At 43.5% G+C, this 18253-nt stretch overlaps 1 protein-coding gene across 1 annotated transcript in view; it reads right to left on the bottom strand.

Moving 5' to 3' along the window:
* Positions 1–18253, bottom strand: part of CD2AP (CD2 associated protein) — a 442106-nt gene that overhangs the window by 293831 nt on the left and 130022 nt on the right. Inside the window, 1 exon segment of the mRNA XM_030198789.1 lies at positions 13636–13736. Within this exon segment, the coding sequence (XP_030054649.1) occupies positions 13636–13736 (101 nt within the window).

The raw sequence follows: 18253 nt of genomic DNA, 5'->3' as shown, positions 1-18253 counted from the left end.
AGGGAGTGGGATCAGAAGGAAGACCCTCAGACTCCTCGTCAGAGAAATATCTAGGATCTTCCTCTTCCTCCCACGAGGCCTCACCCTCGGTGTCAGACACAAGTTCACGAACCTGTGTCTGCAACCTCGCCCTGCTCGACTCAGTGGAGCCACGTCCACGATGGGGGCGTCGAGAGGTAGACTCCCTCGCCCGCATCGGCGAAGCTCCCTCCGCCGACGTAGTCGGGGAGCCTTCCTGGGAGGTGGCCGCTGCCGGCACCGCACGCGGTACCGACGTCGGGGACCTCAACCTGGGCGATGGGCCAGCCGGCGCCACGCTCGACGGTACCGGAGGCGCAAGCACCGCCGGTACCGGAGGGGTAGGGCGCAACAGCTCTCCCAGAATCTCTGGGAGAACGGCCCGGAGGCTCTCGTTTAGAGCGGCTGCAGAGAAAGGCTGTGAGGTCGATGCAGGCGTCGACGTCAGGACCTGTTCCGGGCGAGGAGGCTGTTCCGGGCTGTCCAGAGTGGAGCGCATCGACACCTCTTGGACAGAGGGTGAGCGGTCCTCTCGGTGCCGATGCCTGCTGGGTGCCGAATCCCTCGGCGACCCAGAGCTCTCGGTGCCGACGCGGGGAGGAGACCGGTGTCGATGCTTCTTCGACTTCTTCCGAAGCATGTCACCGGAGCTCCCCGGCACCGACGAGGAGGACGTAGAATCCATCCGTCGCTTCCTCGGGGCCGAGGCCGAAGAAGGTCGGTCTCGGGGGGGCTGTACCGCAGGAGCCCTCAGGGTGGGAGGAGACCCACCCGAAGGCTCACCGCCACCAGCAGGGGAATGGACAGCCCTCACCTGCACTCCTGACGATGCACCACCGTCCGACGACATCAGCAGACGAGGTCCCGGTACCACCGACGTCGATGCAGCTATCCGATGTCTCGGCGCCGATGCAGAGGCCCGATGCCTCGATGCACTCGATGCAAGGGCGGCCGAGGAAGATGGTCTGGACGCTGACGACGTCGATGCACTCGAAGATCCCGGTGCCGATGCCGACGAAGAGCCCGAGAACAAAACGTTCCACTGGGCTAGTCTCGCTACCTGAGTCCGCCTTTGAAGCAGGGAACACAGACTGCAGTTCTGAGGGCGGTGCTCGGCCCCCAGACACTGAAGACACGACGAGTGTCGATCAGTGAGCGAGATAACCCGGGCGCACTGGGTGCACTTCTTGAAGCCGCTGGAAGGCTTCGATGTCATGGGCGGAAAAATCACGCCGGCGAAATCAAAGTCCGAAATGACGGAAAAAGAGCACCAAAAACTTTAGAGGGAGAAAATCTCGACCGAGGCCGAAAAGAGGCCTACCCCGACGACGAAAGAAAACTTATCGGGCCCAAAAGCTGGAAATACGGGGAGGATTGAAACGAAACCCGGTGGAGGGGTTCCGGAGCACTTCCCGAGTACAAGAAAAGCTTTTCCGAAGAAGAAAAAAAAAAACACGTTCAACAATATGGACGCGCGAGGTCGACTCTCCGGGGCTCGACACGGCGAAAAATACGACCGTACCGAGTGCGGACAAAAGAAGACTGGCCGGCTCGAGCCGGTTTCGGGCGGGAAGACGGCCGCGCAGGCGCGCGAGGGCTAGCAAAGGACTTTGCTAGTGAAGATTCCGATTGGAGGGGCTGCCGTGGACGTCACCCATCAGTGAGAACAAGCAGCCTGCTTGTCCTCGGAGAACCATACTTATGTACCTATGGTATAAATACACAGGAAGTGAGTGAATCCCCTTCCAATTGAAAGAACACTCTGGAGTGAAGGCGCATAGAATGAAAATGAAAAAGCACAAACTTGGAAATTACCTGTAACGAAAAAAGTGAAGTTGTGCCACAGCCACTTGGTGAAGGCAGTGTAGACAAGACTGTATCTGAATTCAAGAAAGCTTGATATAACATCAGGTCTCTAAGGAAGAGGAAGAGATAGCAGATGGTATGTATAGGCATACTGGACCAAACCAGGATGTTTATAATCTGCCAATGCTGAACTGATAGAGTAGAGACAAACACGAGTAGATGGTTTGAGGACCGTCCACTATCTTTTAGTGAAAGGATGACTTTATTCTCTAAGTGACCATATGTCCTGTAAAAACCAGAAGAAAGCTAAAATGAAAAATGAGAGGCTTCAAGGCAGTTGGAAAAGAAGGGAAGACATGAATAAAGCATGCCTGCTAAGGCAGCTGAGTGACTGGGAGCTTGGTAGACAGGACTGTCCCCCTCAGAGAATATGAAAGAGCTGATATATCCCCATGGCATCTGAACAATATACTGTATGCCTCTAGAGAAGGCTTCTTAAAGTCGGAAAAAGAAAACACTGTATAACACTACAGCCATTGAGAGTGTCTGTTAAGTTCTTAAAACACTATATAACATCATAGGCATGGAGTAAAATGCTTGAAAGGAACTAAGATATTATGGTCAGAATTGCAAAGTACCAATCAATTGACTCTTAGACAATGTAGTCCTATTCACCAGGGAATGAGAAAGACAGAAATTTACTCTATGCCTATAGAGAAAGTTTCTAAAGTTCTTAAAACACTGTATAATACTACAGCTATTGAGGAAAATGCTTGAAATGAATTATGATAAGATGTAGATTTTCCACCAGGCAATGAAAAATGACTGAGCACCAGAAAAAACTAGTGTTAACAGCCCCGTGATACATAGAAATTTAAAAGAAGAAAAGCTTGTTATATATCCATATATGAAAGGAGCCCCCTTTCAACCAAATATTGCCTGCTGATGTGAAGAGCATTTTAGAATACGCCGTTCAGCACATACAAAAGTGTACACATCTTGGAGCCGAACTGCTCTATGAACTGCAGCCTTACCTTCAGCAGAGAGATCCCCGACTGATAAGATGGAGGGAGAAACAAAATGGCCGCCGTTCGCTCCACTGGCCCTGTGGCGATCGTCGACAGCGCGCCCGACACCTCCGAACAAGCGGAGCCCAGTGGAACGGCGAAGAAACAACAGCCGGCGAAAAAGGCCCCGAAAAAACTGGAGGAAGCACCGGACCCGAAGAAACCTTGAAGGGAGAGCAAAATTTACACGTTCCGGCTGCGTGAACTGCGCAACGCTGACCGACAGCAGCTGTTTGAACTTTTAAGCCATATCGGAAAAAACAGGTGGCCGCGCTTACGCGGTTCGCACCTTTCTTTTTTTTTTTCATTTGTTTAAACTGCCGCCGCCAAAACGCAAGAAAATGGAGGAAATTAAATCTGACGAGAAAAATCGCTGTTTAAAGTCACAGATACTGAATTATTTTCTTCTGTTTGTTTTTTTTTTTTTTTTATAACCCCTCAATCATAATAAAACACTGGAGCTGCCTGCTCGTTAGAAGTCTGGGGAAAAAAAGGCTGCTTCTTTGAATTTCCTTTTATTTGATTTAATTCTTTTAAAGCAGCTACCTGTAAAAGTGGCTGCCTCTCCCAAAGACGGTACACCTTTCCAGAGAAAGGGACGGCCCTTCCCTGCTAAGCCAGGGAGATGGGGAGGAAGAGGGGTGGACTCGAGACACCCAAGTTTAACACCCCCGAGGCTGTCAAAGAAAGAAGAGAAAGGAAACCCTGTCAAGCCTCTATATAAGATTCCAGGCACTGAAGAATTATCACAAATATCTGTAATATCTAAAGAGAAAAGGAGAGAGACTAATGGGCTCACTTCCTACCTGCTGGGAGACTGAGAAAATACTGAGGCTAAGGTCACATGGCCAGGGCTCCTATTGGCTCTCTAGAGTCAGAGTTTTTTCTCAGTCTCCACCTGCTGGTAGGCGAGCACAACCCATCAGTCCAATCCTGGTCCGGTCCGGAGGGACGCTAAGGAAAGTACAAAATGTGTTACAAATGTTGCTCTTCATCCAAGCACACGGCTGAAGACTGTAAAGCAAACATGAAATGTATGGAATGTAATAGTGACCAGTAAGTCAGTGCCTTGCATCCTGAAGTAAGCCTACTTCTACAGGAAACCTAGCCTCAGAGTCAAGCTACAGCAGGGAGAAGGAAGTCGAGTAAGTGTCACCAACGAACGTTACTCCAAACTGTATACTAGTGTGCAGAGGAGGCCGCAGTAGATGGCCATGCACCAAGATATGTGTAGCTAAAATATATCCAAAAAGAGCAACCAGAAAAGGCAGTAAAGATGTATGTCGTCATAGATAAGCAGAGTAACCAGTCCATGGCAAGGATGGAATTCTTTGACTTGACAACCAGAAAGATCACTATCCCTACAACCTCAAGACCAGTACAGGAATGACAAAAAGGGTGGGGAAAAGAGTGGATATGTGATAAAAGTGATGGAGAGTAGCAACACGACCCATCTGCTACTCTTATTGAATGTAATCACATACCTGAAAACGTGAGGGGGGGGGGGGGGAATTTCAACACCATCATCAATTTGCAAGTACTGTAACACTATGTTCTTTGATATACAAGGAATCTAAAGAACTGATCACCTTCTCATGATCCCTCACACCTAGTGGTTTTTGAAGACATATATGGTACTGAGGATTCATTGTTGATTCATATGTAAAAAAGGAAAACATAAATGTCTAATGGCAGTATATTTTTCATATTATAACAGATTAAAATAAGCAAAACCTATGTATAATTTAATGATACACATCCATCACAAAATGAAAAATGTGAAGTAAAGAAACAGATACATAATTAGGGTTTCTATATTTGGGGTTCATGAACTGTAATTTTAAGGTGTAATTTTTCAGCTAATTAGAAGCCCTTCCAAGGGTACAAAATATCAGTATTTGTCAGTGTTCTCAAGAATATGGGGACCGGGATACTGGGTTAAATGGATCACTGGTCTGACCCTGTATGGCTAATTCTTATGACCTTTTATGAATGAATCAAATACATATGTTTGAACAAATTAACATAAGAATAGCCATTCTGGATCAGACCAATGGTGCACCGAGCCCACTATCCTGCTTCCAACAGTGGCCAATCCAGGTCACAAGTACCTGGCAGAAACCCAATCAGTATCAACATTCCATACAATCAATCCCAGGGCAAGCAGTGGCTTCCTCCATGTCCATCTCAATAACAGACTATGGACTTTTCCCCAAGGAACTTGTCCAAACCTTTAACTTCCAGAGCTTAACTATTCTTTGATTGGAAAAATATTTCCTCCTATTTGTTTCAAAAGTATTTCCATGTAGTATCACTGAGTGTCCCCTGCTCTTTTCACTCTTTTTGAAAGAGTGAAAAGTCGTTTCTCTTCTACCTGTTCTACTCCACTCAGGATTTTGTAGACCTCAATCATATCCCCCCTCAGCTTTCTCTTTTCCAAGCTAACCTTGAGCCTTTCCTCATACTAGACAAGTTCCATGCCCTTTATCATTGTGGTCGCTCATCTTTGAACCTTTTCTAATTCCGCTAGAGGTGGCCAGTTCAAATCCCACTGCTGCTCCTTGTGATCTTGGGCAAGTCACTTAACCCTCCATTGCCTCAGGTACAAACTTAGATTGTGAGCCCTCCTGGGACAGAGAAATATCCAGTGTACCTGAATGTAACTCACCTTCAGCTACTATTGAAAAAGGTGTGAGTAAAATCTAAATAAATAAATAAATAAAATATATCTTTTTTGAGAGATTTGTACACAGTACTCTAAAATGAGGTATTGTCGCCTCCTTTTTCCGCTAGGCATCGCTCTCCCTATGCACCTGGTTTGGCCATCTTAAGGTCATTACATACGATCACATCCAAGTCCCGCTCCTTTCTTATGCACAGAAGTATGTCATCTCCTAAACTATACCGCTTCCTCGGATTTTGGTAGCTCAAATGTATGAACCTGCATTTTATTTTAGCATTGAACCTTAGCTGCCAAATTGTAGACCATTTTTCAAGCTTTGCTAGGGCTTGGAATTTGCTGGGCCTTTTGTTTTGCTGCATAGCGCCCATTGCTATCTAATATAATAAAACGCACCATGAACGTTCTGAAGACAACGTTCTGAAGTCACTCAAACACTCCCTGTAGGGTTCGTGGATTCATGGTGTGAAGCCAGCCAGGCTGCCAGCCGTCTCTGCCCCGCCCTCGCGTCAAACATCATGACGTCGAGGGCAAACATCATGACGTCGAGGGCGGAAAAAAAAACAAAGCGCAGCGTCAGGGAAGGAGGCGGCGCTCCCGACGTCTCTAGCCTTCCCTTCGCTGTGTTCCGCCTTCTTCTGACGTCAAGGATGACGTCAGAAGAAGGCGGAACACAGTGAAGGGAAGGCTAGACGTCGGGAGCGCCGCCTCCTTCCCTGACGCTGCGCTGCCAGAACCACCACCGAGGTAAATTTAAAAAGAAAAAAAAAAAAAGGGATGTTGTGGGGAGAGAAGAGGGTGGGCAGTAAAGTTGAACAATGGGAGCGGGAGGGCAGGGGAGAAACGACAGCATGGATGCGAAGGGGGGGGGCATGGATGCGAAGGGGGAGGGAGAAGAGTACGGGCCAGGCTGGGACATGGGAGAGAGAGGAGCATGGATGCGAGGGGGGGTCATGGAAGGGAGAGAGGGGAATTGCTGGAAAAGGATGAATGGAGGGGGCAGGGGACAGAGGAGCATGGATGGGCATGGATTGAGATGGCAGGGCTCAGGGAGAGAGGGGAATTGCTGGAAAGGGATGAATGGAGGGGGCAGGGGACAGAGGAGCATGGATGGGCATGGATTGGGAGGGCAGGGCTCAGGGAGAGAGGGGAATTGCTGGAAAAGGATGAATGGAGGGGGCAGGGGACAGATGGACATGGATCGGGAGGGCAAGGCTCACACTCTCTCTCTCATATACAATGTCTTTCTGACTTTCACTCTCACACACTCTGTCTCACACTGTATCACATTCACTCTCTATGTGCCACACAGTCACTCACACACTCGCTTGGTCTCATACACTCACTCTCACAGAGAATCTGTGTCTCACACACACTCTCTCTCTCGCGCACACACACACACACACTCTCTCTCACACTGTGTCTCACATACACACTTGCACACACTCTCATTCTCACACACACACTCTCTCACAAACACACTCACACCCAGACTCACTCTCTCTCACACACACACACTCACACTTTCACTCTGACTCTCACACAGTCACTCTCACATACACTCACCCAAACATACACACTCCGAGGAAAACCTTGCTAGCGCCCGTTTCATTTGTGTCAGAAACGGGCCTTTTTTACTAGTATGATATAAATGGTGACGAAAGACTAAAGAATTACAAAAGAATTAAAAGGGAGAACAAAGTATTAAAGGCAGATAAGGAAACAGAAAGGTATTAAAGGCAGATAAGGAAACACAAAGGCAAACCACAAGGAACCCACCTATTGATCAGTTCATCTAATCATTAACAACAATGACTCAGAAATATCTCCTTCCAATCCTTCTTACCTACATGCTCTTCCCCAACTTCTCCTTTATTGTTCCATCTCCATACCTTTCCCCATCCTCTCTCTCTCTCATACCTCTTTTATCCCATTTACTCCTTGTCATTTGTCCTATCACATACCTCCTTTGTTGATTCTGATAATACAGATTGTATGCTCTTGTTACTATGTAAGCCGCATTGAGCCTGCGATGAGCGGGAAAGCGTGGGGTACAAATGTAATAAATAAATAAATACGGTGACCAGAACCAAACGCAATACTCAAAGTCACACCATGGAGCAATATAGAGGCATTATAATATTTTTGGTCTCATTTTGCATCCCTTTCCTAATAATTCCTAGCATTCCGTTTGATTTTTTGGCAGCTACCGCACAATGGGCAGAAGACAGTGACACCTAGATCTTTTTCTTGAGTGCTGACTCCTAAAGTGGACTCCAGCATCAGGTTAACTATGATTCGGATTATTCTTTCCAATGTGCAACACTTTGCATTTGTTCACGTTAAATTTCATCTGCATTTGGCTGCCCAATCTTCCAGTTTCCTAAGATCTTCCTGCAATTTTTTTTACAGTCCGCTTGCATTTTGACAACTTTGAATAGTTTTGTTTCTCTTGCAAATTTAATCACCTAATTCGCTGTTCCGATTTCCAGATGATTTATAAATATGTTAAATAGTAACATAGTAACATAGTAGATGACGGCAGAAAAAGACCTGCACGGTCCATCTAGTCTGCCCAACCAGATAAACTCATATGTGCTACTTCTTGTGTATACCTTACCTTGATTTGTATCTGCCATTTTCAGGGCACAGACCGTAGAAGTCTTGCCCAGCACTAGCCCCGCCTCCCAATCTCGGCTAAGCTTCTGAGGATCCATTCCTTCTGAACAGGATTCCTTTATGTTTATCCCACGCATGCTTGAATTCCGCTACCGTTTTCATCTCTACCACCTTCCGCGGGAGGGCATTCCAAGTATCTACCACTCTCTCCGTGAAAAAATACTTCCTGACATTTTTTTTGAGACTGCCCCCCCCCCCCCCCCTTCAATCTCATATCATGTTCTCTAGTTCTACCGCCTTCTCATCTCCGGAAAAGGTTTGTTTGTGGATTAATACCTTTCAAATATTTGAACGTCTGTATTTTACTACTATTTACTACTATTTAGCATTTTTATAGCGCTACAAGGCTTACGCAGCGCTGCACAAACATAGAAGAAAGACAGTCCCTTACAATCTAATAGACAAAAAATAAAGTAAGCAAATCAAATCAATTAATGTGTACAGGAAGGAGGAGAGGAGGGTAGGTGGAGGCGAGTGGTTACGAGTCAAAAGCAATGTTAAAGAGGTGGGCTTTCAGTCTAGATTTAAAGGTGGCCAAAAATGGGGCAAGACGTAGGGGCTCAGGAAGTTTATTCCAGGCGTAGGGTGCAGCGAGACAGAAGGCACGAAGCCTGGAGTTGGCAGTAGTGGAGAAGGGAACAGATAAGAAGGATTTATCCATGGAGTGGAGTGCACGGGAAGGGGTGTAGGGAGGGACAAGTGTGGAGAGATACTGGGGAGCAGCAGAGTGAGTACATTTATAGGTTAGTAGAAGAAGTTTGAACAGGATGCGAAAACGGATATGGAGCCAGTGAAGCGACTTGAGGAGAGGGGTAGTATGAGTAAAGCGACCCTGGCGACCCTGAGACACAGTTAGTGCAGAAAAAGCACAAAAAACTTGAGTAGAGAATACCAAAGACAAGCTAGGGGAGGAGTGAGAGAATGGTAGGATAAATTATGTTTTTCCGGTGTTTAATAATTTTTTTTCCACTGGGCTGCTTCAATGGTGTTTACTGGTTAAAACCTAAATCCGATGCTCTAAACTGCACTAATCTCAGAACAGCAGTTAACTTCTGGTTTAGCAGTAATTTTTATGTGTTATGATTACTTCCAAAACCACAAGGATTGTAGCACACAACAAAAATTAGTGCTAAACCAGAAATAAACAGCTCTGTTAATTTTGGTGCAATAAGCACAGAAATACAAGCTAACAAACAACATACAGAATTAGTCCTAATACTAGAAACAGTGCTAAAGATAGCTCAGTTTTTTTAAATCCCCACTAGCACTGAAGTGAAGCACAAGGAATTTTATTTCTAAACCAGCACAGGATCCCCCGGTTGGGAATCAGAATGGGCACTCCAGGTTAGGAAACCAAATAGGAAGTCACTAGCTGAAATAACCCTGGATATTCAATGCCAGGGCATGCATGGCTCCTAGCATTGAATATCCAGGTACAACTGCCAACCTGGAAGTTAACTGGGAACCAACCAATATTCAGATCGGTGCCAGTTAACCCACTACATAAAGTTAAGACAGCCTTTTTTTCTGTCCTAACTTTATGAAGTACTTAGCTAGTTACTGGACTGAATAATCACCACTAACTGGCTAAGTGTCCACGGCCCGCCTCTAACCTAGCCAGTCAGGGGATGGCCAGTTATCAGGAATATTCAGCAGCACTAACCAGTTAAGTGCTGTTGAATATCCCCAGATAGCCCTTGAATGGCTAGCCTTCAATGACCATTTAAGTTGCTTTGAATATCTACTGCTACCCAGTAGCAGGTGTTCTCTGTAAGACAGTAGAATGCAAAGCCTCACGAGCATGGGTGATACTGCCAAGATCCACACATTAAGCTACTGTAGCTTAATAACGATAGCAAAATCATTTTGTATCACCTCACTGCACATGTATACTGTTTCCTGCTATCATACAAGACCATCTGAATCTAGTTATTAACTAAGTGCAGAATACAACTCCTTAAGGAGGTGGACGGTTAAGTGACAACTTGTACTCTAATGCTTATGGAGGACATCTGCTATAGGTAAAGCAACTCGGTTTTCTCTGAAGACAAGAAGGATAGCACATCCTCACAGCATGGACCCCCTCAGCTAAAGGCTAACTTCAAAAAAAGAAAAGGAAAAAAACAATAAAAAGGCACTGCAACTGGGAGACATCAACATATTTGACAGCAAATAGCCCTTTCCAGGTTGCAGCTCTGCAAATTTCCTCCATGGAGGCTGACCTCAAGTAGGCTACTGATACCACCATAGTTCTCACACTTTGAGATGGGACATGACCCTCAAGAGTCAAGTTTGCCTGGAAATAAGTAAAGGAAATGAAGTGGAAAAAGTGTTGATGGCAGCCTATCCTGATAGGATTAATATAACCAACAAGTTGGATAGACTTTCTAAGGGCCTTAGTTTGCTCCAAGCATAAGGCCAAGGTTCTCTTATAATCCAACTGGTGCAGCAAACTTTCACCTGTGGATATGGGGCCTGTCACAAAATGCTGGCAGGATGATAGACTAGTTAAGGTGGAATTCCAACACCACAGAAGAAACTTAAGATGACTGTGAAAACCATCCTGTTGCAGAACTTAGTATAAGGTGGATCAGTTACTAGAGCCTGGAACTCACTTACTCTGCATACCAACAAAAACAGGTTAGGTGCTTCAGTTCACAAGAACAAAGTGGCTTAAAAAGAGCTTTTATCAGCTTGGTTAAGAGAATACTGAAGTCCCATGATGGGAGGCTTCAACAGAATCAAACTCTCTCCATAAAGCAAACAACTACTAAAGGCTGTACAAATATGGGTTTACCATCTATATGATGGTGATATGCAATAAATGCACCAAAATGTACCCTTGTGAAGTGGTTTTCAAACCTGACCCGGACAAACATAGATATTCAAGCAGTTTTTGTGTAGGGCAGGAAAAGGAATCTAGGACCTTCTGGTCAAATCAGTCAACTTCTTCCATTTAAAAGTATAAGACCTTCTAGTTGAACCTCTCCTATAAGCCCCAGAAATACTTGTGAAATGCTTTCAGGAAAATTCAGGGAAGCTTTAGTTACCTTCTCAACATCCAAGCTGTGAGGGCAAGAGACTCAATGATAGGATGCAACAGGGTCCCCTGACCTTGCGTTATCAGTGATGGAGAATTCCCCAGTCTTGTCTCAGGTGAATACATATGCACTGGTAAGATAGGAATGAATATAAAAAGAATTCTATATCTTTAAATTTTCTAATTTTTAAATTCCAAATTTCTTTTTTGGTTTTCATTAAGTGTTTTTGTTCATCACATTTCCTTTTGAGTAAGTTCAAGTCAATACTTTACACACATTGGGGGGGGGGGGGGGCGGTGGTTTGAGAGAGAGAGAGTCATGTGACCTACAATAAGTTTAAAAGCTAGTTTAAAAGTTTAAAAGGTTGGTTGATAATGCAACAAACACCCAAATCAAGGGAAAGAGTTCTGGTGAGTCTTCAAAATACTTTTATATTCATTCCTACCTTGTGAGTGTATATACAGTCACCTAACCAAAAATATTTTTCATGAAGCTTTAACTAGATTGGTGCTAGCTACCTTTTACACCCATCTAGGTATTAAGTTTTTTTTTTCTCTTTTTCCACAGTTCTCTGGTGCCTTTACACAACCCCTTGCACACAACTTTATATTGATATATCGCTTACTTATGTGCACAATATCAATGTTTGACTGAGTTTTATATATGTGAATTTAATCTTTTATGTTATATTTGATTATTGAATTTACAAATGTGATTTGTATGGCTGTTTAGACAACTTTTTGTCAAAATAGTATGTTATTATTTTATCAATATTTAATAATACACAATTATTTGCCCCTGGGAGAGCCCTGGATAGGGTGAAATGACCAACTTGGGCAATCTGTTTTAAACTCTTTCTGTTTTGTTCCTTTTGAATAAATTTTACCTTTGGACTATATTGGATCACTTTGGTCTGCTTTCTCTAGCCATTCTGACCTGTGCAAACTCTTGCCTGTTTGCTTTCTGAGGACTCCAAAAGTACACATCCTCTACCAAGGCCTGCATCCAGAAATGTGCCCTTAACATTACCTCAAATGTGTGGGCTGAGCTGGCAAGAAAGATTGGTGATTTGGCCTAGACACTCTAAACAAACACTGCAGAGTTCTTCTATCTTGAAGTGAAAAAGCAACTTCCCATCCACTTATTTAAACCCCTTTCAGAGAGGCCTGCAAGACCTTCCGGGCTGACCATGGCCTGGGACCCCGGCAATCTTGCCTCCCCCCATCCGATTATACAGGACATGCTGGGGTTTTTTTTCTTTCATTAGTTTTTTTTTTTTTTTTGCCTTTACAAAAGGAATAAAGCCAAACTAGGCAGTCAGTGAATTGTTTTAGTTGCCTGGAGCTACAGGGGAGCCCAGGAGGAATGCAGGAGGGTAGTGATCACCTACAGGTGATGACAGGGCAATGGTGCCAAGCTTCGTGCTCAAACAGGTCCAATCCATGGACCTGGGTGGGATACTAGGAGTGGCATTTAGTCTTTACCAAGCTGTTCACAACCAGGCATCATTACTGAGAGCTAAGCCAGGGACCAGGAGCACCAGCCTCAACATCCACCATCTGCTAGAGGTGGGAAAATACTGGAGCTTTCCACCAAGTACAACTCCTTTGTACCAGTGATGTCCATCTGCTGGTAGGCAGGGAAAACAACCTAATAGTTCAAGATGGTACAGGCACAACAGTAAGGAATATCAGAAACCTAACCAGATCATCTCGAACATACTTTAAACCTCCACTACCCAAATTGAAAAGGACTTAAATACAAAGCAACCTACGCATCCAGCTTCTCCTATATAAGTACACAACTATGGAATGCACTGCCAAAAACTGTGAAAACAATCTACGACCATCTAAACTTCAGAAAATCACTAAAAACCAACCTTTTCAAAAAGGCATACACCACCAACCCAACATAAATACATGCACTCTGCTACACAGCATAACCAAAGCTCGTAATGGACATTATATAACCTTTCCTCTCCTTGTTACCCATCATCCCTGAAACACATGTACCTTTAATCGACCACAATATCACCTTGTATATATTTCTCTATCGGACTTGGTGAATGTACCTTGAATCGACCACAATTATCACCTTGTATTTGTTTCTCTACCGGACTTGGCGAATGCCTTTACTATACTACGTAAGCCACATTGAGCCTGCAAATAGGTGGGAAAAGGTGGGATACAAATGCAACAAATAAATAAAAATATAATATTCAACTATTATTTTAATGTTAACAGCCAAGAAACTGAGAAGCCTAATGATATTACAATGCCATGTCATATGAAAACCTATAGTTATTTTGCTTAAAGTAGTTTAAAAATTCAAAAGCATAACTTACCTCCTCATTGATATCAACAATATCTCCCACTTTGAGCTCCAATTCATCCTCATTCTGTGGAATATATTCAAAGAGAACTTTACACTGCCGCTTTTTTGATTCTGGCAAAGACAAAATAGCAGAAAATTACTATAAATAAATCAAAAGCATGACAAATGCTTCTACCAACTTCTGAAATAAATTTGTTAAAGAGAAAAAGAAATTTAAGTCATTACCAAAACTAGTGGACATCACATTAGAGCTACTACACCTGCTCATTTTGCTTTATCTCTTTACAATAGTTAACCTCAAATCAAACAAAAGCCTTCTTCATGTTACCACTGGCACATTTTCAGCCAATCAGTGAAACGTCTGAAGCTGTGCCATGGCATGTTTGATATGTTGGCATAACAAATGAACCCTGGGTCAGCTTCTCATTCAATGATGTTCAGATCATCTGACTTTACATGGACTAAGACAGCACAATCTTGGAATTTGCCAATGCACTTAGCCTTTTTCAGTGTTTGTGAAACTTCTTTTAATAAGGCTGTTTTAGATAAGAATAGAAAATGTTAATTACTTAAAAATTGCATTTATGAGGTAAATGCAATGAGGTTAATCCGCAAACAAATCTTTTCCGGAGATGGGAAGGCGGTAGAACGAGAGGACATTAAATGAGGTTGAAGGGGGGCAGCCTCAGGAAAGATGTCAGAAAGTATTTTTTCCACAGAGAGGGTGGTGGATGCTTGGAATGCCCTCCTGCGGGAGGTGGTGGAGATAAAAACGGAAACGGAATTCAAACATGCGTGGGATATGCATAAAGGAATCCTGTGCAGAAGGAATGGATCCTCAGAAGCTTAGCCGAAATTGGGTGGCGGAGCAGGTGGGGGGAAGAGGGGTTGGTGGTTGGGAGGCGAGGATAGTGGAGGGCAGACTTATACGGTCTGTGCCAGAGCCGGTGATGGGAGGCGGGACTGGTGGTTGGGAGGCGGGAAGTACTGCTGGGCAGACTTGTACGGTCTGTGCCCTGAATAAGGCAGGTACAAACCAAGGTAAGGTATACACGTATGTTTGTCTTGTTGGGCAGACTGGATGGACCGTGCAGGTCTTTTTCTGCCGTCATCTACCATGTTACTATGTTACTAAATATTGAAAAACATTTATATGGTTGCTGCACAATTGTGTTTTATTTTTTTTCTAATCTACAGCACTTGAACAGATAATTTTGGACATATTAAATCATTGTACAGTCAAAGTCATCTGTCCAAAAAAGGGCTCAGTATTTGGGGCATTCAAGGAGTAGTACCACTTAGACATAAAAGGTGGTAAATTTTACATTAGGTTGCTTAGGTTTGCAGGTGGAGAAGATCCCTATTTTTAGCATATTTTATAAAGACATACAGGCACCTATGGGTCTACTACGGATAAACTGACAGTAATTGGGCTAGATTGAAGCCACAAACATGTATGCTTGCTCAGAACCAGGCATATATGTTGACGTATGTGTGTACACATTTTGGGTCAGATTCTATATAAGGTGCATAAAAGATTAGTGCGGTAAACATTTCTGCCTAAGTGTATTCTGTAAGTGGCGCCTAGATTTAGGCATGGTATACAGAATATGCTTAGTTGATATCCCAGCATCTAAAACTATGTGCCTCCATTTACACCAACAAAAATGTGGCGTAAGTCCGTGCACATGCACTGGGCCATATTCTATAACTACACATTTAAATTTTGCAACACCCCAAAATGCCTATAGCCATGCCCCTTTTGAACTGCGTGCACTAGAATTTAGGCACAGTTCATTACAGAATACGCTTAGGGAGTTGTGCGCATAAATTCTAATTATTGCCAATTAGTGCTCATTATTGCTTGTTAAGGGCTGTTATCAATGCTGATTAACTTGTTAAACCAGTTAAGTTACGCACATTGTTACAGAATACGCCTGGATTTCGGCACGGATCTCTAGGTATGCTACATAGAATCTGGCAGTTTATGTGTAAATTGTGATTCCATCCACATTTTGCCCAAAATTCTGCCCCAGAACATGTCTACATGCAAGTCACATAAAAGTATGCAAGTTCTTAATGCAATCAACAACAAAAATATAAGCGGGTTTACAAAATAGGTACACTGCTTAAGTGAGAAAAGGAGACAATGGCGAAAAGGACCTCAGATAAGTGACATACAGCAATCACACTGAAATATTTATGCTCATGTGAGCGTCACTACTTGTCAATCATTGGTCACTTTCCTGCCTTCCTCCACTGTGCCAATTATATATCAAAAATCTTTAATTTACAAAAATCAAGCATTATATGTCCACAATAACAAAACTCAATGCCACTTAGCTGTAAAACAGTTGCAATCGGGCTTCCCTGTTCTTAATGCAATGCATACTTTTATCCACATACCCACTTCGGCTAATTTTATAAAAGCCCTTGAACCCCCTCCCCCCACCCCCTAAGGGGAGGGTTTATTGAGTAATTGGGGGAGAAGATACCTCTGGTCACAGTGAGTTTTAAAGACAGATTTATTCTGTCTGAGGTGAAATAAGAGAACAAGAGAGGTTTCTAAGTGTCATTTTTGCTTTGGCAGCAATGTTGAGGGAGTGTGAGAGAAATGTATTAATTTGATAAATCTTACATCACTTGGTGTGGGGGGGGGGCAGCATAGGAGTAAGACTATGCTAATTGCTGACAGGAAAAAGACATACAGATGAAATGAGCCACATTTACACACTTTGGGAAATTTTAGCCATTACAAGTAATAAAGTAATGTGGTATTAATAACATACACACATGGGGAAAAGAAAGATGGAGTGGATTGGGGGGTGGGGAGGATCAGAATATCTTCACCAGTTCGGAAGGGCAGGTTGTCCTTGACTTCTCCACTAGGAGCTGTGATCTGGAGTCTCTCTTCAATATTCAGACATCCTGTTCTTGAACTTTTGGCTGAGATTACCCTCTATTGGGGGAACCCTGGAACTGCAGTCACAGGCTCTTTTTATTTGTTGCATTTGTATCCCACATTTTCCCACCTATTTGCAGGCTCAATGTGGCTTACATAGCACCGTGCTGGTGATCACCAGTTCCGGTATGACAAATACATAGTGATATTATGGTAGAGATCATGTGTGACAGACACATTATGGAATCGGAAAGGAGGAAAAGTTAAGATTGCGGTGCTCTCGGATGTCTGGTGAAACGCTCTCTAGAAGCTGATACCTTTTTCCCTAAAAAATCTTTCTTTTTGGTTTGTTACAATGCCTCGTTCGAAAAGGAAAGGTTTGATGAGAACGGGGACCCCGCCTACCGCTTCCTCATCGCCGATTCAGCCAACTTTACATCGTTTCCTGACCAGAGGTCCCCAGCCAGGTACGAGGGTGGGGAATCCCTCAGCGCAGGCAGCCGGAGAAGAGGAACCTCTGCGGGGAAATGAAATATTGCTATCACCCCCCTCAGCTTCAAAAGTACTTCCATGCCCAGCAGCGGAAGCATTCAGGAAAGGGGACCCGAATCCCGCCGGAAGTGCGATGAGCAAGCCCACTGGCGGGGATCCAGTATTGCTGCAAAAGTCTCTGCAGTTTGAGGCCCCAGATTTACCTGGAGCCTCAGGAAAACCGACGGAGATAATTTTAGAAAAGATTTGGTTTATGCTGAAGAAAATGGATACAACTATACAACAATCCCGAGGAGAGGTAAATGTTTTAACTTCTAAATTTGGAGAGTTACAAGGAATGGTCGAATCAGTTAAAGAGGAGCTTTCTACATGATTAAAATCTTTACAACATGAAGTAGATCAGTTTTCTGAATTTAACTCGGCTGTTGCAAAAGATAAAATATTTCTTCATAACAAACTGGAACAAATTGAAAACTTTAATAGACGTTTAAATTTACAAATCCTGAACTTCCCTAGATCTCCTGGAATTTTACCTCTAGACTTGCTTAAAAGATATTTAAATGAAAATTTAAAGATGCCACTTGAAGCAATTCCGCCAATAAATAAGATCTTTTATTTACCTCAACAAAAAGGGAAGGAGAGGGGAAACGAAGGAATTAATGAGAATAAAAGTTTGAACCTTGATAATTTATCAGCAATAGAACAAACGCTGGAAGATATGACAGAGAGGGCAACACTTCTAGTGTCGCTCATCTTTGAACAAGATTTAAATGCAATATTGAAATTATACTTCAGAAATTTACAAATGTTGTTTGCAGGAGCGAAAATTTGGATTTTTCCAGATGTTACCAAATCTACCCAACAAAGAAGGAAGATTTTCCTAGAAATGAAACAGAGAACTTTGACGATGGGTGGAACTTTTTTTTTTGGCCTATCCTTGCAAATGCATTGTCCGTATGGGTTCAATAAAACATGTTTTCTTTTCTCCAGATCAATTAAAATCTTTTCTAGATTTAAAACACAGAGTAAAAGTAAAAGAATAATACTGGGGATAGCATAAGCCTTATCTATTTTCTTTTCTTTTGATAATCTTCTCTGATATGAACGCGCGCCCCCCCCCCCCCCCCCCCTCCATTAGTGGTCTGAGGAAGCAGGTTTGAGATTCATGATGTAATAAGGGAAGATTCCCATATATATTTTCTTTTTATGCTTGTTTCTATTGGCAAATTTATCT

Source organism: Microcaecilia unicolor, chromosome 3 (genome assembly GCF_901765095.1).
Source record: "Microcaecilia unicolor chromosome 3, aMicUni1.1, whole genome shotgun sequence".
Lineage (NCBI taxonomy): Eukaryota > Metazoa > Chordata > Amphibia > Gymnophiona > Siphonopidae > Microcaecilia > Microcaecilia unicolor.
Note: the sequence above shows the minus strand (reverse complement) of the source record. Positions and strands in the feature narration are given on the sequence as shown.